Here is a 22,243-nt window from a genome sequence, read left to right on the forward strand (position 1 = left end):
TTCTGTAGCCTACTGATTATCAGTTTGCTGCTACTGGAAGAAACTGGAATCCATGCATTTCCACTGAATTCTTTTTGGAATCTGATCCCTTATCATACCTGTTCATTCTTACTCGTCGCTGGACTTATCCTGACTAAATTCAAGATGGCTGCAAACGCTAAACTTCGTGAAGATACTGTCTGTATAAATCGTCTTGTAAGTAAACTACCAGTGCTTTTTCAAAGTTCTCAATGTCTCGTTTTAAATGTCAGGGCCTTAGGTAGTATACCAATGAAGTGTGGAGATACATTGAGCCTCGTAAATGGTGTAAAACAGTGATTTATTTGCACGGCTAGCCCGATGCCGAAGCACCACCATTGAACAAGCTGTTGGTAGCATCGGCTAACTAGCACCAGATTTTGGAGTGCAGGGGACAAGCCGAGATGGGCTATGAGACATACGTTCACACTCTGTATCATGTTTCAACACACTTTAGGTCAATATCACACCGGAATTCTCCTTTAAGGTACAAAAAAGTCTTTGGTGTTGCTTTAATGGAATTATAATGGAGTTTTGACTCTGAAGAAGATGCATGGGCGTCGAAACGTTAGTCGGTTTGCACTAATAAAAATCACTTTAAGCATTGTGTGCTCCGGTCCTGCTCCTTGGCTCTAGTTAAACCGTGGATCTCCCTTTTTGACTTCTGCGTCCTGTTCCGTGAGCACCAACCAGGCTGAAGCGCAAGTGACCCCCTTCTACTACTCTACCTTGTCTGTGGACATGTTATTTCCAAAGCCGGTGCTGGATAAACAAATAGCATGCGTGCAACAGAGTGCTTTGAGCGGCTTGTCATGTGTCACACATCAAATCCATTCTCCCCCCACCCTGGACCCCTTCCAGTTTGCATACTGAGCCAAACGGTCCACAGAGGATGCAATCTGCTGTGCCCTCCACCCACCTGGAAAAAAGAGACTCGTATGTGAGATTGCTGTTTATAGACTTCAGTTCTGCATTCAACACCATAATACCACAATAACTCATCTGCAAACTTGACAAACTGGGACTCAGTACCTACCTCTGCAACTGGCTACCGGACTTCCTCTGTCAGAGGCCTCAAGTAGTAACGTGTTGGCAACAATATCTCAAGCAGCATCACACTGAGCACGGGGCCCCCCCAAGTAGGGCTGGGCGATATATCGGTATTACGACTACGACCGATATATTTTTAAAAACAATATGTAGTTGAGACAATATCGTAATACCGGTATTATGTCAAATAATGGGCCATTTTATCAACGCCACTTGCTCTTCTGTGTTCAGACCATTCAGATAGCCGCAGCTCTGCTCAACTGCGCCCCTTGCGTGTGCACGTTCTCCCTCGCAGCACTACAAACTTTCAAACATGACTGACACTGAGTCAGATTTTGTTTACCTTGATCAGAGGTTGGTGCTGATGCCTATTCCGTCGGCACATCAACGGCTAGACCGAGAATTCTCGTTGTGAAATCAAAAATCCACTGGAGCTCCAAGCGGTTTTGTACACGCACATTTAAGTTACAACACTGTTTAGCAGCTACAGCTCTTCGACTCACGGTAAAATGTCATTTTTGGTACACCTAGCTAATTTAAATACACTGATGAATGCTTGCGTTTAGTGACAGTAGCAGATCTAAAGTCCTCAGGGAGACAACCTAAACGCTGATTTTATTAAGAGGATATGCACGCGACTCGCGAGCAGTTAGGGCATCATTTTTTATGATTCCTGAAACCCCATTCAATCGTGCATAGGGATTTTTCTTACGAACCGGAACATGCAAAAATGAACGCATACAAAACGACGGTAGCGTCTATCACACTCTTGATGAGTGACTCAGTTACGTTGTTTAAGTAGCCTAATTTTTTAAAACTTTTTTTGTTGTTGATAGCAACATGTCTAGGCCATCATAGTCTACATTTGCTTGTCATCTAGGCCCTATCAAACCCTTACAGGTAAAAAAAACTGCATTGTGTGACAAAACTGCAGGTTTTTTCAATATTGTTGTGCCCAAAATAGCCTATTGCAAATTGCAGTACAATGTAGGCCTGCGTTGTCAGTCAGGGTCAACTTTTGGTCTTTTGTTATTTGCGCAGCTTTATCAGAGCAACTGTAGCCTATGCCTATTGTAGGCCTATGTTATTGTTTACACTTTTTTGCACAGCTCTGTTAGAGCAGTCTGAAATTAATATAATTAAAACTGGCTGTGTTGTCATAATTGTTGTGTCGAGTGAATATATGAAGCACTTCGCTCTTTCTGTTTGAAATATCAATATCGTATCGATATCGTATATCGCCAATCAGCCCCAAAATATCGGGATATCAGTTTTGGTCCATATCGCCCAGCCCTACCCCCAAGGCTGCGTGCTCAGTCCGCTGCTCTTCACCCTGCTGACGCATGACTGCACTGCAACCTACAGCAACAACCACATAGTGAAATTTGCTGACGACACAACTCTGGTGGGTCTCATCACCAAGGGCGACGAGACTCAATACAGGTTGGAGGTCGACCTTCTGATTACGTGGTGCAGGGACAACAACCTCCTGCTGAACGTCAGCAAGACCAAGGAGATTGTTGTTGACTTCCGGAGAGGTCACACCCAACGCCACTGACCATCGACGGTGCTGTGGTGGAAAGAGTGAGCAGCACCAAATTCCTGGGGGTGCACATCAGTGAAGACCTCTCCTGGACCACCAACACTGCATCACTGGCGAAGAAAGCTCAGCGCAAGTGCTCCACCAGCCATCATGACCACATTCTACCGAGGCACCATTGAGAGCATCCTCTCCAGCTGTATCGCTGTGTGGGGCGGAAGCTGCACTAAATACAACAGGAAAGCCCTGCAGCGCATAGTGAACACAGCTGGAAGGATTATTGGTGCTTCACTCCTCTCCCTGAAGGACATTTACACCTCCCACCTCACCCGCAAGGCGACCACAATTGTGAGTGATGCAAGTCACCCCGCTCACAATCTGTTTGATCTACTGCCCTCTGGGAAGAGGTACAGAAGCCTGCGCTCCCGCACCACCAGACTCACCAACAGCTTCATACACCAGGCTGTTAGGATGCTGAACTCTCTCCCCCCTCTCCACCCTCAGCTACATAACATCCTGGACTTTGGACCCACAATGGCTGCCTTGCACTACTCCACTTGTACACTTGCACACTTTGCAACTTGTTGTTGTTGTCCTGTTGTCCTGAAAACACTTCTGAACACACTTCTGCTGCTCTTACATAACTTGCACCACTATGCCACTTGCATACTTAGGTCAAACAGAACTACCTCAGCCATTTATTGGCCTGACTTTTGCACTATTATATTGACTGTCTACTGTATTCACAATTGCACAATTTCAACCCAAATTTTGCTGCTCTTATTTCTTCATTGTATGTGCCTTCTTATTTTTACTTTTTATATTGTTTACTTGAATGTTATGTTTGTCTGTGGACCTAATTGGTAAAATGTCTTGTCTCCACCGTGGGATAGTGGGAAACGTAATTTCGATCTCTTTGTATGTCTTGACATGTGAAGAAATTGACAATAAAGCAGACTTTGACTTTGGTGTTGCTTTAACTTGATGGCCCATTTTAGCTGAAATCGCATTGGTAAAATGGGCCATGCATTAGTAATTATCACAATTTTGTAAAGTTTTTTTTTACAACATGACCATTTTTAAGAAGATACTTATTTGAAAGCTATTTTGTGAGTTAAAAGATGTAGTAGGCCTATGTGCACGTACAAATACACATGCTATAAAGGCATTTCATGGGCTAGCATAGGCTAGTCACACACACTCTCCTCAAAGTAAGTTGAGTGTATATTAGATTAATTAATTGGCCCATTTTACCTAACATGGGGCCCATTTTGCCTGATCTGTTTTGCAGGAGGCATGACATTTAAATGTTTCTAAAAATATATCTATTGATAAAATACACTGTTACCATAGAAGCATAGCCAACAAGTACATTTAGGGTTTTGAGGTTTTACATTTATTTGTATGGCTCTCTAAATTGTCAAAAAGTGGCCCAATTTACCGAGTTCACCCTACTTCCATCATTATACTGCTAGTGTGCACTGAGCACTTACTTCTGTAGTGCCCACTTTTCGATGGTTAGTAGTCCCAAAAGGAACACTTAGGCTAAAACAGTATTGGAAGTGACGCCTGTTGCCACCCGTTTGCATGTAGTGTCCATTGTTCCACACAACTTTCTGACCGTTATTAGGGGTCATCCGGCTACTTTCAGAGTTTTTTTTTTTTTGCTTTATCTGCACTATATACTTAAAGTTTTTGAAGTGTGCAAGAAGGCGGTTTGAAACGGTCTTTATTTTTTTTATTTTTTCAATCATGCACAATGACAGTTTTGTTTTTTGTTAAACAGTAATTTCATATATATTTGCATTATGCATATTTCAATTAATGGTTTACACTTAGTCAATTTGCTCACAACAGTTGTGAGCACACAAATGAGAATGAACTATTAAAATGAATGCAGTTAGTCATAATACTCATTGACTCAATAATCAGTAAATTCCCCCTGTAGGTAAAAAGGTATGATTTTAGATCAAAGATAATGACAGGGTATTGAAATGAAAGATGTTTACAGCTTAGAAGAGTGTCTCTTTGGCAGTGCAGCTAGGACGTTCAGCACATCTAGACAGAGAGAAAGAAAAATGTCACATTTAACAGATACTAATTATGGTGGGAGGCTGAACACCTCAGCTACATGTTGTGTAACCATTTACCTGTATTCCCATCAGGGAATAGTGGCCCACAACAAACAGTGATATTATCTTGATTGTCTGCAGATCTGCGGGCTTTGTGCTGATGGACACGGTCACAGTTCTGGGGGAAAAAACAAACAAATGAAACACTATAGCCTTTACATACTAAGGGACTGAGTAGTTGTGTCCCAACAGGACACACAAACATTCGTTGTTGTTTGTTTCTCTAATATATAAACAGACTTGAGAGCCTGATGAGGTACTACTCTCACTGACATCCAACGCCGTAAGACGTGGAGATGGGGCTCACCGGGATGCAGCTGTTGCCCTCCAGAGGGCAAAGGTGAAGGCTGCAGTGGAGGTACACCTGAGAGGGAGCCCCATCGAAGGTGAACATCCTGAAGGAGAAACGGCTGCTTGTGGACACCCCATTTCTCAGCACCTTCACCGTGCCATCTTCCAGGTTGGGACACCTGCAAGAGGAGAGCATGAGGGATTATAAAAGACGGCATGAGACAGGAACATGAACAGCAAAATTCTGCTGTTTTAGGGCAGTAAAGTATAATACTTAGGCAATTTGTCTGGTACAGTTCATGAGCCTGAATTCAGACTAATGGTGTGCATTTGAACATGTTCGTGGCAATTGTTATTTCATGTCAACAAACTGATTAGTGATGAGGTCCAAGTTGATGGAGAAGGTGGAATCGTTGATGGGTGTGGCCCAGCAGGAGTCCAACACACTGGAGAACTGGCGGCTGTCCACTCCTTCCACGTCCACGGCTATGTAGATCGTCTCCTCAGGTTGCCCAGTCACATTGCCACTGAATTGCTGTGTGAAGTCTGCATCCTTATATGGAGTTATCTGAACTTGGTATGTCCCGTGTACTGCAGGCAGCTTCAGGCGTATAGTGCTGCAGGTATGTTAGGTGTGTTAGAAAGCACTTTTCACTGCTAATATAAAAATGAATTAAACAAATCTATGCACGTTTTACAGTTACTAAAAGAAAACTCCATCCATTGGCTTTTGATGAAAATCTCTTATAAAGTCAACTTGTCAAAAGGACTTTACCTGAAAGTATTTTTAATAAACTAAACTTTGAATTATATGTCTCACATACAGGAAGTGGAACATTTGGCTCTATAAAATACAGTGGACTCATTTACGAAATGTCATGATGCAGAATTTCACCTTGTTAAGACATGGATAGCCGTATCCATGGAAGCATTTTGTTTTATAGGATATTCACAAACAAACTGCAGACTCAGTTGCCTCTGTCTGCTAATAATATGACCTTCTGCAGAGTCGGCTGTCCCCTGAATAGAATTCTCATAGATGAAGTGGGTTTTATTGGCCTGAAAAAACAACAAGTTATCATTATTTTCATAGTCAGCACAACCGGAACAGGAATCCTTTTTGGGGTTACTGTTCCGTCACTGTTGCTTTTACTTTAGATACTGCTAAGGATATCGTTCCACATCTATGAGAAAAGGATCAGTAACATTAAGGCATACATGCATGTCTGTTTTATTCTTTTATTTATATCTGTGAATCTATTTACTGAAGGTCTAGAGGTTTTGGTAGATGTGAGGTTGATCAAACTGTTTTTGCTACTCACCCTTAGAACAGTTCCGCATTTCTGGTCGTCATTGTTGAAATGGAACTTCACCCGTCCATCTAGAACTGTGCCTGTGCAGCCCGGATCGTTGAGGTGTAGAACTTGAGCAGGAAAGCCAGCCTCAAAGAGGAGGCAGCGGGACAGTGAAATCCAGCAGGAGCTATTGTGGCATGTGGCAACTAATCCTGAGAGAGGGACAGATGTTGTACATGTATTGTATCATGCTAACATCCATAAAACTAATCAGCACAGATCTGATTAGGGCTTACCAAATGACTCTGGGATAGGTTGGTGATGGCTCTTCTTGCACAAGCAGCCATAGATTCCATATACTTTCCCACATACCTCATCTTCAGTGCAGTGGATTTGATCACAAGGGTTAGTCCAGACTACAGAGATAAGAGGGAGAGTGTGAATGAGCAAGAGACGGTACAACACATTCATGTCACACAAATTCATCATGCATCATTATAAAACTTTACAGGAATTGTGGATAAAATAGTTTGATTGTCACCTGTTGAGGTGTGCACAGTTGCAGATGTAGGAGAAGTGTTTGTGGATATGGTGTTCACATCTACAAAATAATTGTTTGGCTTTAAAGCAAATATGATCTGCTCCTCATAAGTAAACCAGTTAGTAAACTAAAGATTGTGAGGACAAAAAATGTTTGGTGGTTGATAGTCAGCTAAAAGACTGAAGATGAAAAAAGACCAGTTATCATACTGTACCTGCACAGTAAGCATAATTACAGCCATTGGGCGCCACAAACTGGTAGACATAGTAGTTTCCTGGACAAGCTTTGACTTTAATTGGAGGGGCTCTGTCAAAACAGCAGTCAAAGCCTACAGCCTTACACATTTTCCTTGTAACTATCCCATCCTGTATTTGGGGGTGGGTTCCATTCATCCACAGTTGGCCAGAGGTGCCGCATCCAGATTGTAAGCACTCCTCGGGCATCCGTATATTCTGTCCATGATACAGCAACCGGTACCAGCCGTGCCAGGAGACTCGACTGTCGCAATGACTGAAGTCGTCAGTGTAGTTGGTAGCTCTCCAGGGTTCATCCAAGGTAGTATAGTTGTGACAGGGGTCAAAAACAGGAATGGTCAAGACAGGCGTCACTAAAATATAAGATAATGTTAGATGAATGTTAGATCAATAAATAGAGAGGACATTTGTATCGGCATATACCATTATGGAAAATATACAGAATATGGAGAATATGATATTCTTGTTATTGAGTCTTCACTTAAATAATCGGTTTTACTTTGTACAGGGTGGTGGTGGTGACCATAATATAATTGCACAACTGACTAAAAACCACAGATAGTCAGGAAAGGTCAGCAGTCGTAAAGCTTTCATTGAGCCAATCTGCCATAAAGGCCAACTCACCAAGATATATTGCCTACAAACAGCAGTCTTACTGGCCATCTTTTGACAGAGTGTGAGCATTTAAAATCACTCTAATGACTAATCATGATCACCTGTGCTGCTCAACTGGAGTGCCATCAGCAATCTAATTGATGGCTGGCGGTTAACTAGAACTAAATAAAACAACTATAGAAGTAAGTACATTTTCCGTTTGTTCATGTATGTCTGTTTGCAAAGAGTTTATATTGAATGGAATATGCAACTATGTTCTTGGCCCATGTGTCTGTAGTCAGAGCAGAAGGAAAAGGTATACTGGATTAAAAATGCTGGACAGAGTTATTCAGATTTCACCACACTAGTTGCCCAAGCATTTGTCTTTTCATGAAATCTGTTTCATTTGGATTCTTTTGTGGAACCGTTATTGAAAAAGACTTACTTGCATGCGTTAGCACCATCAGAGGCAGCACACACAATGTGATGTGATGACACATCATTCTCTGTTCTGTAAAAAAGTTCAATTGTTAGTGCACATTCAAAGACCAACCAAACACCACTATACAAGTCTGTACACAATATTCATATTATTTTAGTTGAAATTTGAAGGCATGTCGGTCATTCACTGGTAACTTATGTAAATGCTCCTAAGGAAGCTCCTAGCTTCCTTAAACAAGTGAGGCATTAAGAGGTAGATCTCCCAGGCACAGAAATCATGTTTTTATAATCAAATTCTTATTATGAACTTGCTTTATGTACCCATCAACTTCACAAGGTCTAATTAAAACATTAGACTATAGGATAATGAAACTTTCTATAGCCTAAGTATTTAAGTGATTACTGGAGAAAAGTGTATAGTAGCGTATACCTACCTTAAACCTTTTTCGAACAAGGCCTCTTCCTGGTCACATTCCTCACCAAGACTGTTTGACCATATAGGCCTATTTATATGGCCAAATTTGGGTGGATCATGTCCCTGTCAATCATTTGCTCATACTAGGCTACACTGTTTGTTTAACTTAAATGAAACAAATGTAAATGTTACTGTAAATGTGTTAAAAATTAACCACATCAAAGGGAAGTTTCCACACCTTTGAATTGAACACTGTGAGCCATTCTTTGTGAAAGCATTATATCCATAGCAACTTCCTGTGAAAAAACAAAAATAATAATAATAATAATTATATATATAATATATATACATATATAGGCTATATATATATATATAGGATATATATATATATATATATATGTGTGTGTGTATATATTTTTTTTCCAGGAAGTTGCTATGCATACTAATGCTTTCACATAGAGAGAGAGAGAGAGATCATAGCCTAAATGATTTGGCTTTGTTTGCTCCAAATTCCCCCCAAAATTTAGATTAAGAAATTAAAAGAAGCTGTGCTACATTCATCATTAGCTACCACCATAAAACTAAAGCAACAAACCTTCTAATGGACAACCTTCTACCTTTAAACCCTGCTTTTCTAATGGAACTGTGCAACATCTAGCTCTAAACGATATTATACGTTACATTTCTCTCAGACCTTGTGAGTGCTGTTGTATTTTAGAATATAGCCACAGAGAGGCGCTCTTTGTCTTAGTAGCCTACCCATGTCACATGCATGAACTTTGACACTGGTGGTAACCACGAAAGTTATTTTGAGGGAAGGTTGGGGAAGTGTTCTTTCAGATATCTGTCAGGAACGCCCGAAGAAAAAAAAAAAACCTAATATGCCGGTAGGGTTGAAATGAATTTTGAGATAAATATGCGAGGATTTCCATGTACTATTTCCTGTGATAACGTTAACGTTTGCGATGTGCTGCGTGTTCTAATGTCTACGCTTATCAGCTAACGGTGTTATGCATAGCTGCTAGTTGTTTAGAGATAAAACATGTAAAGTTATGCAAGTCGTTTTCTTTGGTATTTGCAGAGAATGGTATTTGTGTAGCTCTGCCACGTCTTATAAGCGAGAGTTGTCGCCGAACTGTTTGCTAGCAAGCTAACCGCAGAAATTAGCAGAATGTTATTTTCCAATATGGCATAATATTACAAAGCGGAGTTTCCACTCGGTTACACATTGCGAACACCGTTTCGTAACACGGGAAGTTGCTAGCTGACATTAGCGGAATGGTTACTCCCGTAGATAGTAAAATATACTCCTGAATGTAGCGCTTTTGCATGGCACCGCGATAAATGTGACGTTAATAACTTTGTTGTTGTTAGCAGGTGACGATTCCAGTGCACTTCAGCACAGGCTGACCACAATCAAATTTAGCAGTGATGGAGGATGCTTGGGACATTGCTTGCCTGCTCATCCAGCTGTGGCTCTCCGTAGTGTTTGGCCTGATCATGTTGCCAGCCATGTGTGGAGCCTCACTGGGCGTCACAGAGATCTACATTAATGTCTTGGTGAAGACTCTGGAGGTAACTGTTTTAGCTCAGCATTCCTGCTGCCAAAAGACCCATAAAAATAATAATGTGACTCATAATATGCCACCTTACTCAATTTCTCATCTGTCTAGACTCTAGAGAAGTAAAGTCATAGTTGTTATCTTCTTAATTCACATTGCTGCCCATTATTTGCCTAGCTAATGGTTTAAATATTACCCCAATTATGGCCACATAGGATGGACTGTGGCGTGGAATAGAACACTTAATAGAACACTACTATTTTAGTCTCACTATTCAAGGCATGTCACTGGCTGGGCACATTAGATTTTGCATGGCAGTTATGAGCAGTGCAGGGTAAACCACTGTGTGAAAGGTCACCCCAAAATAAAGTTGTTATTATGGCAGTGGGCCACGCTAAGGATCCAGAGGGGACAGAGGGACCAGCCTCCACTCCAAGCCCAACTCTCCAATGGTAAGAAGTCTTAACTACCACTATACTACTAACATAAGCAGCTACTTGCAAACATGCAGAAATTCCACATTCATTTCCAAATGAAGTGCACATAGTAGGTATCAATCAGTCTGCAGGATTTGTTCATATTTTGATGTGAACATAGGTCATATTGTTGACCTTGTGCAATGTCCTGTATTTGACTTACACAGGATACAGTTGATGTAATTTGTCTCCCTTGTGGGGCATTCTCTGGTGGGTAAATAACCCAGTGTCCTAAAAAGCTTAGATTGTGTAACCACTGGCTGAGATACTGCCCTTTACTCCAACCCCCGTTGGCCCCATCACTCATTTATCCCACCTTGCAGCATTAGTGTTGAATAATCTTATGGATTAAAGGATCAGACTACAGCCATGGGAATATCCTTTATCTACCCACTGTCACTTGTGTCATATTCATTATGCTGGTGATTGTGTGTATTGATGAAAACGTTGTCACACATTCAGACCAGGTAAATAATAGCACAGACATCAGACCTGCACTTTGAACCCTTAGTTATTTATGAATTTACTGACTCTTGCCTACTCATGAATATAACATCAAATAACATGAGAAGTTAGGGAGTTTAAGTTTTCTCTGTTGGTGTGCTCCTGACTTATCAGGCATCATCCAGAAGGAGGATGGCTCCATGGAGAAGGAGATTGGGGAGCTGCGTCGCTCTTGGCCCAAAAATCTGGCCGGCGGCGAGTTCACCCTGTGCGACGCCTTTTACTTCTGCAGGAAGGGCATCGAGAGCATCGTGGAGGACGAGGTGACGCAGCGCTTCACCTCAGAGGAGATGGCCTCCTGGAACCTCCTGACCCGCACCAACAACAACTTCTGCTACATCAGCGCTCGCGTCACCATCATCTGGGGCCTCGGGGTGTTCATACGCTACTGCATCCTTGCACCACTCAGGTATAATGTGCGCCAGAGCTCTGTGTCTTTGCACTGAATAATAACACACAGGAATTGGTTGCAGAGAAGCTTAATTTGGTCCCAGAGGGTGGTAAAGGGTAGTGGTAACAGGAAATAAGGAAGATGTGTGTGTGATTAACTCCATGATGCTGTTTAATGGAAGTGACATTGAAGTGGACATGAATGACCGATATGTTATCAGTCATGTGTCCTGAGCAATGACACTGGAGAGACTGGACTGGACTGAGCAAGAGCTGGAGCATGGGCAATGATGATAGTCAATAATTAATAGTCACAAAGATGATTAGTGAAGAACCTCCAGCAGCAATCAAACAGGATGGGCTGAAACTCAAATCCTGAGTGGCATTGAAGTTTAGAGATTAACAATGAGTGTATTGATGCAAAACCAAACAAATAAAATGTCTTATGAGGAAGATGTTTTATTATGCCAAGGCATTTGATCATTTCATGGTTGCTTGTGTAACTTCTGAGAATCTTTCCTGATCCCCACCTATGTTTGCTCGCTTGTATACACAGATGTCTGTGCCTCTTGTAAAAGACACAGTTCTCGACATTGCGGCCGCGACATTTCCTCTTGACATAAGGTGCAGTCTATGGGCTGCACCCGGTGAAAACAAAACCTCAAGGTTGTATTTGTTCATTGAAAATGTCATAGAACTATTCTTATGAGTTAGATAGAACAGCAAAGGCTTTACAGTCTGAAGTTTGTGACCGCTGAATTGAGTGAGTGCCCCTACAAACTACCAGTTGGCTCATAGTTAAATCACCAGACTAAATGGCAGAATATTTGGTATCATTTTTTAACTCGCATCATCTGTCCATGCATTTGTTTTCACAGAGGTGTCCCAAACCAGAAGTGGCCGCAATGTGGAGAATAGGCCACCATTCAGCATTTATCTGCCCATGTGTTCTCTGAAATGAGAGCACAAAACATAGTGCTCTTGGTAGTAACAGATGTATTGTACCTTAAAGGTGCTCTAAGTGATGTTACGCGGTTTCTAAGCTAAAACATTTTTTGTCACATACAGCAAACATCTCATCACCATCCGCTAGCTACCTGTCCCTTGAATACACTGTAAAAAAACACAGTCTCTGCAGACAGCTCAGGCTCCAAATACAGCCTGGGGCAGCCTGGACCATGAAACATAACAAACTTTTCCAACCATTCACCGACGAGATGTCAGTTTAGGAGAGTCGCAATTGCACGGGAGGGAGGGGCGAGCTACGAGCTACCTCCCTGTTTTTTTTTTTTTACGCCAACAGTAGTGACGTTACCCAACAAATCGCTTAGAGCACTTTTATAGAAGCTTTCAGATATTGACTTCAATAATGAATAATGATGATATTCAATAATGAGTAATGATTAAGCCAACCGAGGTGTTACTGTTGCATCTTTCTCACAGAATAACCTTGGCTCTCATTGGACTAAGCTGGTTGGTGATTGGGACTACTCTGGTGGGACTGTTACCGAGTAGCAGGTAAACTTCTGTGTGTATTAAATGATCACGACTCAACACCACTAGACCTTCTTGTCATTGACTGTGTTTACATGCACTTCGGTATCTCGGATATGAGGCTTATCCTGACTCAGGATATGGAGTTTACATGAACACAGAGACACCTGGTTATTAATATCCCTGTGTATATGATAAATACTAGTAGCCCAGTAACTGATGGAGCTCTGAGTTGTGACTGACCTTTTAATACTCTTTTAAAATAATTTAAGTCAATTTATTATGATTGTCTGAGTTGTAAGTTAAGGGCCGTTCACACCAGGAACAATAACTATAACGATAATAGCAAAAACGTATCACTCTAGCTAATATCAATGACTATGTCCACACATAAACTATAACAATAACGATATAAAGGATATTGTTGGGGATAAAAAGCTGACAGCCAATCAAAATTCATCAAATTTTAGACATCACATTCATCAACACGAGGAGAGACTTTCCTTATCGTTGGTTAGTGTGGACACTTTTATTGTTACTTTTATAGTTAGTTATCTTTAGTTATCATTCCGGGTGTGAATGGCTCTTTACACTCCGGTCTATCTTAGGCTTGCACTACTTGGAAGTGACTTGCTTCTCTTTCAGGGGTAAGAACTGGCTCAGTGATCTTGTCCATCTGACGTGCTACAGAATCTGTGCTCGAGGCCTCTCCGCTACCATTCGCTATCACAACAAGTGAGGACTTCTCCTGTGGTACAGCCCTCATACCCACCCTCTTCTCTCTGTGTGTCTCCTCTACCGGTGCCCAGCTCACTAAAGACTTCACAGTTACAGCTGGGCTACACCGTGTTCTATTCGTGGAGCGTAGTGTTCAGAAGTGTTCTATTCGTGGAGCGTAGTGTTCAGAAGTGTTCTATTCGTGGAGCATAGTGTTCACGAGTGTTCTATTCGTGGATCGCATGCTATATCAAGTCAAGTCAATTTATTTATATAGCACATTTTATGCAACAGGGTTGACCCGAAGTGCTTTACAAATGATTACAATGTTATTTACAAATTTACAAATGATTACATATGAAAATAGCAAAATACCAAATAATAATACAATACAAAATACAAAATGCCTACATAAGAAATAAAATAAAAGAGTAGGCATTTAGCCTATAATCAATGGAATTGGCTGCACCAGAGGAACGTTCAAATTTGCAAACATAGGCGATTGTTTTCAAACCGTTTTCTGTTTGCCTTGAGTTTTCCGCAAACCTTTCCGAACACTTGCAAACAGTGAGGAGGTAGTTCTGGGAGTTGGATGGAGAGTTACCGTTGATGGAACATTTACAATCATTCAAATATATCTGTTCAGACAAACATGTTTGCCATAAACATTCACCTCTTTTCAGGGAATTTGAACGCGCCTCAGATGCGAGACTAATTTAAAATAGACCAGTCTTCTAAAATCTTTGAGTTGTGAGCCTGGTGCAGCCTGGCTAGTAGTTGAATGTTCAGTGACTGACCACAGTTTCTGGTCCTTTCGCAGAGAAAACCGTCCCAAGAAAGGAGGCATCTGTGTCGCCAACCACACCTCCCCGATTGACATTGTTATTTTGGCAAATGATGGATGCTATGCCATGGTGGGTGGTAACTGAAACATTAATGCTTACAGAGCAACCACTGTGCTTGGCTGAAGAACGAGGTCCATGTGTGTTTGTTTTTTCACCGCTTGAGCATTTCTTTTCGACGTACACAGGTGGGGCAAGTTCATGGCGGTCTGATGGGGGTCATCCAAAAGTCAATGCTCAGGTCCTGCCCTCACATTTGGTTTGAGAGATCTGAGATGAAAGATCGAACTGCTGTGGCCAACAGGTGAGGGATCATATGTTTAAAAACATCATTAGAACACACTTTCTTCTGTGGCTCACCTGTTAAGAAATTAGCTTATACTGTGAATATATTGTGTATGTACCAGTATTTGTTTGTATTTCTTACATTTGTATGTGGATAATGTGCTGTTGTTTACCTAGATCAATATACTCCTGTCATTATCTGACCTAAATCGCTGCTGTGCTTTTGTTCAGCATGGACGAACATGGTCACAATGATTAGCCACGTGAGTCACTATCACGCATGCTCAGTATTGTTCACATCATTCCACTTACAGGCTTAGAGCCCACGTCGCAGACAAAACCAAGCTGCCTATACTGATATTCCCAGAGGGTAAGTCCTTCCTTGCTTCTAGCCTGTGATGCGCAGAGGGACCCTGTGAATGGGTCTGTTCTCAGAGTGCCAGAACTCAGAAAGGACTCTTTCAGTACGGACTGTTTGTTGTTTTAGGAACCTGTATCAATAACACATCAGTCATGATGTTCAAGAAGGGAAGCTTTGAAATTGGTGGGACCATACACCCAGTGGCCATAAAGGTACTTTGAATAAATGCTGTGCCATTTACATTATCTATCTCTTGTGACAGTTTCTAGCTCCAGTTTGTATATTTTGCCATAGCATTTATATTGATTGAAGATGTTTTAGGATAGCTGTGGTTATGGCTATAAAAACATAAAATATAGATGTCAGTATTGCTTGTGGAGCTTGTTGGTGATCATTAACTGTTATGCTTGTCTCTGTTAGTATGACCCACAGTTTGGAGATGCCTTCTGGAACAGTGCCAAGTACAACATGGTGAGCTACCTCCTTCGAATGATGACCAGCTGGGCCATAGTGGTCAATGTGTGGTACCTTCCCCCGATGACCAGAGAGGTACGGTCCACTTCAGGGACATTCTTGTTGGCTTGTCTGGCCCATTTTTCCCCTTTTATAGGAATGAGATTATGGCCACATTGCTTGGCACTGCACAATTTCATACTGTGGTCAAGACGTGTGGTTTAGAAAGATTTGTTTGGGTTAGGGGCAGTGTTTGGAACTTTACTTTAAAAAAGTAATTAGTTATAGTTACTCACTACTTGTTCCAAAAAAGTAACTGAGTTAGTAACTGAATTACTCTATGATGAGAGTAACTCGTTACCAGGGAAAGTAACTATTTGCGTTACTGTTACAAAAAAAAAAGTTGCTATATGTCAAAGATTTTGGATTTTTTTGAGCAGTTTTGAGCAGCCAGTTGAAATGAGTAGAACAGACAGGTGTTTGTAGGCTACATAACTTTCAATATGTATTAGACAGACAGACAGACACTTACTTACTTACTTACTTAATTTATTGATCCCCAAGGGGAAATTCAAGATATTGCACATCGACAGACCTATGGTAGACTTCAGCCTGTAACATAGGTTTTTGTTGTGAGGCAGAAAGATCTAGCTTTTGCTGCTTGGAGGACTTTGCCTCCGAGTCCTTCTTTGCTAGTGGATGGCGAGCTATCATCTGTGGTGAAGGTATCGGTGTTTTTGGCCACTAGCTTTAGATGCGTGTGTGAGATGCTTCATTAAATTAGACTTGCTTACAACGGATGTCGACAAAGTCTTCGCTCCTGGACATAATGTACACATTACATGCACGTTCTTGCCTTGATGAATTTGAAGTAGTGCTTATATCTCCACCTTGAAAAGGCCAACTTTTTGGATTGCTCCTGACCTCTGCTGTTTCGTCGAATCTCTATTTTAGCGGTTGCGTGTGTGTGTGTGGCAAGTGTGCTGGCAAGTGTGCAAAAACACTGGCTCTGATTGGCTACCATGAAACATGACTCTGCCTTAGCCAATCATAATTGCTTACGTCGTTATTAACCCACCTCCTCACTAGCTGTGAGCCAGGGTGCGTTCGGATTACAGTTTATTCAATCAATGCATAGTAACGCACCGCATTTTACGTCCAGTAACGTTAACGGCGTTGTAACGACGGGAAAAGTAATTAGTTAGATTACCCCGTTAGTGAAAAAATAACGTCGTTACCTAACGCCGTTCTTTTAAACAGCGTTATTCCAAACACTGTTTAGGGGTGACACAAATGGCTGTACATCACCATTATACTTTTTTTTCTTCTTTTTTCTCAGAGCCAAACCAAATTTGTCTGATTAAGGGCCGTTCACACCAAGAACGATAACTAGGGGTGTGACTTTCGAAACCGACGTCTCGAATCAGTGTCGAGGCTTCGAAGCACAAGTGTTTCGAAACACTGCTTCGAAACGTGGTTCAAAACAGCCATGTCATGTGACCACTGCTTCGAAACATCGTTCAAAATCCCCATGTCATGTGACCAAAGTTAAGTGAACCTTCGGTGCATTTAACCGGTGTCGGCAGGCGTGCCCGCGCGTTCAATTAACTGTGTAGCTTTCTCTTAAGCAATAACCATGATGGTGTAGTGGTTAGTGAGGGTGTTTTTTGCACGGTAGCCCAGGCTGCTCAAATGTGGTTCGATCCCCGTTTGATTTGTAAAGTATTGTTTCAGATCGTATCTGTTTGTTTTCTTACTTCACCATTAACCACACAGTTTCAACTAAACTCTCAGAATGGTCAAAAATCGAGAGTTTTTATAAGAAGAAAGTGATTTAGAGAACACATAGTGGCAGCAATAAGATTCTTTTCATTGTGACTTCATGTGGTCTCCCATCCAGTTATTGACCAAGGGCATGCTGCTTAGCTTTTGACAAAGACTGAATACAGGTAACACAGCGAGCCACGAACTTTAAAGACTACATCTCCAATACGAAGCATTTGACAGATTTGTTTCACCCTAAACAGCTCTGAGGTGTCGGAATTGTTTCAAAGCTTCGGAACAGTTCGGCACAATTGCTTCGAACCATAGACTGTATATACAGTCTATGCTTCGAACGTTTCAGTGTTTCATAAAGCCTCGCTTTGCCCATCCCTAACGATAACTATAACTGTTAAAGGAGTTCGGCCTAATACCGAACTACTGAGGTGCCTGAGCCCGGGGAAGGCTTGGCTGACGTGCTAGATACTACGCTCACTTGATTGCCCTAAGCTAAACAAACGCATGTAGACAAATGTTGATGTTGAAATCCAGAAGTTGTCCATTTATTCCAAAAACAGCACATTGCCCATAGCAGTTTCCATCAGTGTAGCAATACAAGGGCAGCGCGCAAGCGTTCAAAAACCCTTCGTCCTTCCGGGTCAAACACTTGCCAACAACATTGTATTTGCTACCTTTATACCTGAGACATGCGCCACCCAGTGTAAGACAAAGGAATGTGAACCTGGATACAAAGCAGCATTTGGCTCTTACACATAACAATAACCATAATGATAAAAGCGTCCATACTGACCAACTATAAGCAAAGTCTCTCCTTGTGTTAATGAATGTGCTGGCTAAATTTTGATGGATTCTGATTGGCTGTTCTAAAAATCGCTCTGAAAGTGATCCCCACCAATATCATTCTTCATGTCGTTGTCGTTATATCACTTGGTGTGAACGGCCCTTTAGACTGGTACATTTTCCATTGTGCTACCAGTGAGTTGTTGCTGAGGCTTTCCAGTCTATATTTTGGCAGTGACGACAAAAGTGAAGTGCATGTGAGAAATGGTCACATAATGTTTGTCTGCATTAAAATCTAGGTGCAAGTCCCTGCATTGCAGGTGGTTTGTACTCTGATCGTCAGGGTCAAATATTTGCTCAATCATGTAATGCATACAATCACGTAAAGTTACAGGCTTCTCGGCTGCTGTTTGCTGTCCTTATACGTTCCCAAAGTTTTTATTTGCGTGACGAAGTGTGCAGTGCTACACTGGGGGCATGTTCATTAGCCCTCGTGTTCATGCCCCCAGATTGTACCGTACCGACAGCACTTGGTAACCTCGAGAAACAGAATTCTATGTGAAAAATTGCTGGAATTCTCCTTTAAAGGAGAATTCCGGTGTGATTTTGACCTAAAGTGTGTTGAAACGTGATGAATGTATGTCTCAAAGCTCATCTCGGCTTGTCCCCTGCACTCAGAAATCTGGCACTAGTTAGCCGATGCTACCAACAGTTTTTCCATGGGGGTGCCTCGGGCATCGGCCTAGCCATGCAAATAAATCACTGTTTTACACCATTTACAAGGCTCAAAGTAGCTCCATACTTCACTGGTAGACTTCCGAGGGCCTTGACATTTAAAACGAGACATCGAGAACTTTGAAAAAGCACTGGTAGTTTGTCATAGCTGTGTTTTATGTAACAGTTCTATTCACTGTATATATTCCTTTCTGGTAGGAAGGAGAGGATGCAGTTAATTTTGCCAACAGAGTCAAATCAGCAATTGCAGATCAGGGAGGCCTGGTTGACCTCTCATGGTAAGGATCCAGTACTGTTATCAGCATGTCTTGTGGGGTCTAGACAGAATATTATCATTTTGTGAAGGGAGTACACATCTGGGCACAACTTGTTGAAATGTTGATGGTGAATGAAGACCTCCTTTACTTGATAGTGGCATATTTTCATATAAGAAGTTTTCTTCTCCATCTTGAGTTTTAATGCTAGTGTTCCTCTGAATATTTCGTCATACGTGTCTGTCAAACCCCCACATGGTTGTCGCCAGACCTAAACTACCAATCAGAAGTTCTCGAAAGGGTTCTCGACTGTTGTAGAAATAAATGGCTGATCTTTAATGAAAATTTTGCTCAGGGATGGAGGCCTGAAGAGAGGGAAAGTTAAAGAAGCTTACAAAGAGGAACAGCAGAAGATGTACAGCAGCATGGTAGTGGGCTAGGAGGTATGTCTTCCAATTACCTCGCTAAACCATCATCACGCCATTCACTTACCAAGCTTCCACAGAGATGCTGATTCTTGGCAACACGTGTCTTCTCAATTCTACACTACATCCGAGCCATCGGACATGACTGATTTGTTCATTAGGTTGTCTCAGTTCTCAGTGGAAACCCTAATGGTGAACAAACTCTAATGATACGAGTCAGGAATCTTATAATAGTTGTTATTTTAAGAAGACTGCAACTTATGCAAAACTTTGCATATAAGTATACAATACTATGTCTATTTCCTTGAGAAATAACAGCAACTGGAATGTTGTCGAAGTTTTTAAAGTGTCAGAGAATCAGGTTCTTCCAACATGCTGTCCGTGCAGAGTCTGCTCTTAGCTGGATTGGTGAGGCAATCGGCATTGTGTTTTTATATCCATATACTGTACACCATGGACTGTAAAAAGCAAGTGTATGTTTCCATTTGTATAGGAAACTATTTCTGTTACAATGTATTTTAATTCAAAATTTAAACGTCTAAATTATTGTTTATAAGGCCTGTCATTGGTAAATTCCAGGTTGTATTCCATTGGAGTATGGACAAAATATTTCGAATGATCGAGTTGATTCTGTGAACCTTGACCCTCCCTGCCCTGTGATATGCTTAAGAATGTAAACGCTACAGTGCCTTGTCCTGTTCTCAGTCATGCAACATTTCTGTGTGCCTCAAAAGGTCTTGTAGATTATTTTAAAAATAAACGTCTTAAGTATTATGACACAGAACACCGCTGAATGCGTATTTGTGTGTCTTGGCTTTGTGTATTGTATCCTGAACACACTCTGATTGGCCACATGAGGGCAGTATTCACTAAGCAAAAATTATTCGATCTAGAATTACAGTTCAGCTTCATCCATGTAAATTCCTTCACAGCCCTTTTAAAGTGTTACTCATTAAATTCACACTCTACTAAGAGAAAAACAGATGGAGCACTTTGGTAAATTCATCAGGAAAATGTGAACAGATACTGATAGTATTTGAAAATTAGGTATTTGCCAAAAATCTCACTGCTAGTTGTGTACAATATAACAGTATAAATAAGAGGTATTAAATAAAATGTAATATTACAGATTACATTACATTATCAGAAATCAACCAATAACTTTGTGTTATCATACAAATGGCAGAAAAGACCAGGAAAGCATTGCCCTTAGGCACTCTGATGAAACGTACTGTACTTTTCCACATTTTTGAAAGTCAAGCGGGTGGGCTCTCTGTCATATTGTGATGGTGAATGGTGAAGGATCATTGACTGCTTGATTGCAATATGACGAGCTCATTTTACTTAGAGCTCGATTGAAGCGCCAGCAATTATATACTCATTACCTTGAACCTGTCCGAGCATAAAACTTTCTGTGGATATGTGTGTGTGTGAGAGTGTGTGTATGTTTGGGTGTATGTGAAGAAATAGAAAGATTTGAAAAGAGGGAAAGGGTGATGGGGGGGGGGGGGGTGTTGATCATGATCCCAAATAAAAACCTTGAACAGATAAGCGTGGGTAATGCATAGTAACTGTGACGGCACTTTAATAAAGAACGCAAGGAGTGTGAAATAGGGCTGAGCGTCTCTCCACCGCACGGATCTGGAGGCCACTTTAAAAAAGCCACGCAGCAGGCTCCTGGCCACCAGCGTCCCGGCCACCATGCCGTCAGCTCCCTGGCTCCCAGCTTCAATATCAATCCTGCAACTTAAATTGCTTGAACAGAAATGTTTGTTCTCCCCTAACAGGATTGTAAATTATTAATCGGATCTGAAGCCGATTCTATAACCCGATTGTTAAGGTGGGACTCTCGGAGAGCAATGCTTGAGCGTACCATTTACTGTGATGTATGTGTCTGCACATCTTTATATCCAATTTAATGTGATTCAGATAGATCTCAAAAAGACATCATAAAAAAGCATGCAACTGACCCAGGACCTGGGCTTCTGAATGTGGACTCCATGTGATTGCCCAGCATGTCTTTAGTATTTTGATTAGATTTCCTCCATCTGTGTGTTTTTTTTCCTACCCAGATGTGATCTATACAAATGTAATGCCGGTACACTCAGTAAATATGAATAAATCGCTAAATTGAATCATTTTTTTTTCCCCTTCCCGGAGAATGTAGTTCAAGTCGGACATCATTTTAAATCACCGCTGGCTTGAACTGAGCGGGCTCGTCCAATCAGGGCTCTAAATGACTGCGGCTCAGTCCTGGACCTGCCATTAGGTGGAAGGGAAGATTTTTTAAATACATCGGACTCCAATCCTCTCTGAGGCTAGGCCTGCCTGTCGTAATACATGTGGCCTTGAGGCTGCAACTCGTCTCGGCCAGAGCGGGATAGAAATCAATAGGAATTTCTGCAGAGTTCCGTGCACTCCATAGGATCAGCGTCTGGCCACAACTTCAGTATTTCATCTCCCTCTTAATAGTGTTGCATCGAATTCATCACCAGCGGTGCGTACCAGGCAGCCTCTGCATACGGGGGGGGTCGGTGGTGGCCGTCATCAGAGATGATGACAGGAAAGGTTCTGCAGACAGCTGCTGCCGTCTCGCCTCTGTACCCCCAGCA

At 41.7% G+C, this 22,243-nt stretch overlaps 2 protein-coding genes across 3 annotated transcripts; one reads left to right on the top strand and one right to left on the bottom strand.

Moving 5' to 3' along the window:
* Positions 1-4,613: 4,613 nt before the first annotated feature.
* On the bottom strand, positions 4,614-6,441 carry LOC143122637 (pancreatic secretory granule membrane major glycoprotein GP2-like). The gene is made up of 6 exons (XM_076283418.1): positions 6,354-6,441; positions 5,927-6,090; positions 5,403-5,648; positions 5,048-5,210; positions 4,759-4,858; positions 4,614-4,666 (listed from the first exon to the last, which is right to left on the bottom strand). Exons 2-6 carry the CDS (start codon positions 5,953-5,955, stop codon positions 4,614-4,616), a joined length of 591 nt encoding a protein of 196 aa, XP_076139533.1. The 5' UTR covers positions 5,956-6,090; positions 6,354-6,441.
* A 2,913-nt stretch (positions 6,442-9,354) lies between these two features.
* On the top strand, positions 9,355-20,415 carry LOC143123264 (glycerol-3-phosphate acyltransferase 3). 2 transcript variants are annotated; one of them, XM_076284535.1, is made up of 13 exons: positions 9,355-9,458; positions 9,946-10,146; positions 10,519-10,585; positions 11,228-11,522; positions 12,947-13,021; positions 13,643-13,732; positions 14,535-14,628; positions 14,745-14,860; positions 15,156-15,211; positions 15,329-15,414; positions 15,623-15,751; positions 19,151-19,230; positions 19,562-20,415. In XM_076284535.1, exons 2-13 carry the CDS (start codon positions 10,003-10,005, stop codon positions 19,644-19,646), a joined length of 1,317 nt encoding a protein of 438 aa, XP_076140650.1. In that variant the 5' UTR covers positions 9,355-9,458; positions 9,946-10,002; the 3' UTR covers positions 19,647-20,415. The 2 variants fall into 2 exon arrangements, with proteins under 2 accessions (XP_076140650.1, XP_076140649.1); XM_076284534.1 differs by having other exon boundaries at positions 9,949-10,146.
* Positions 20,416-22,243: the final 1,828 nt, after the last annotated feature.

Source organism: Alosa pseudoharengus, unplaced genomic scaffold, assembly GCF_046254945.1.
Source record: "Alosa pseudoharengus isolate Yale_2024_CS ecotype anadromous, Long Island Sound unplaced genomic scaffold, YU_APseudo_1.1 YU_APseudo_1.1_scf_14, whole genome shotgun sequence".
Lineage (NCBI taxonomy): Eukaryota > Metazoa > Chordata > Actinopteri > Clupeiformes > Clupeidae > Alosa > Alosa pseudoharengus.

Excerpts from the sequence above, each read along its gene's own strand:
- LOC143122637 (XM_076283418.1), bottom strand. The coding sequence starts at position 5,955 with ATGGATACGGCTATCCATGTCTTAACAAG. Across the intron at positions 5,211-5,402 it reads TTGGACCTCATCACTAATCA|GTGTCCCAACCTGGAAGATG; the intron begins GTTTGTTGACAT and ends CTCCTCTTGCAG. Across the intron at positions 4,859-5,047 it reads AGGGCAACAGCTGCATCCCG|AACTGTGACCGTGTCCATCA; the intron begins GTGAGCCCCATC and ends TTTTTCCCCCAG.
- LOC143123264 (XM_076284535.1), top strand. The coding sequence starts at position 10,003 with ATGGAGGATGCTTGGGACATTGCTTGCCTGCTCATCCAGCTGTGGCTC. Across the intron at positions 10,586-11,227 it reads CCAAGCCCAACTCTCCAATG|GCATCATCCAGAAGGAGGAT; the intron begins GTAAGAAGTCTT and ends CTGACTTATCAG. Across the intron at positions 13,022-13,642 it reads GGACTGTTACCGAGTAGCAG|GGGTAAGAACTGGCTCAGTG; the intron begins GTAAACTTCTGT and ends CTTCTCTTTCAG.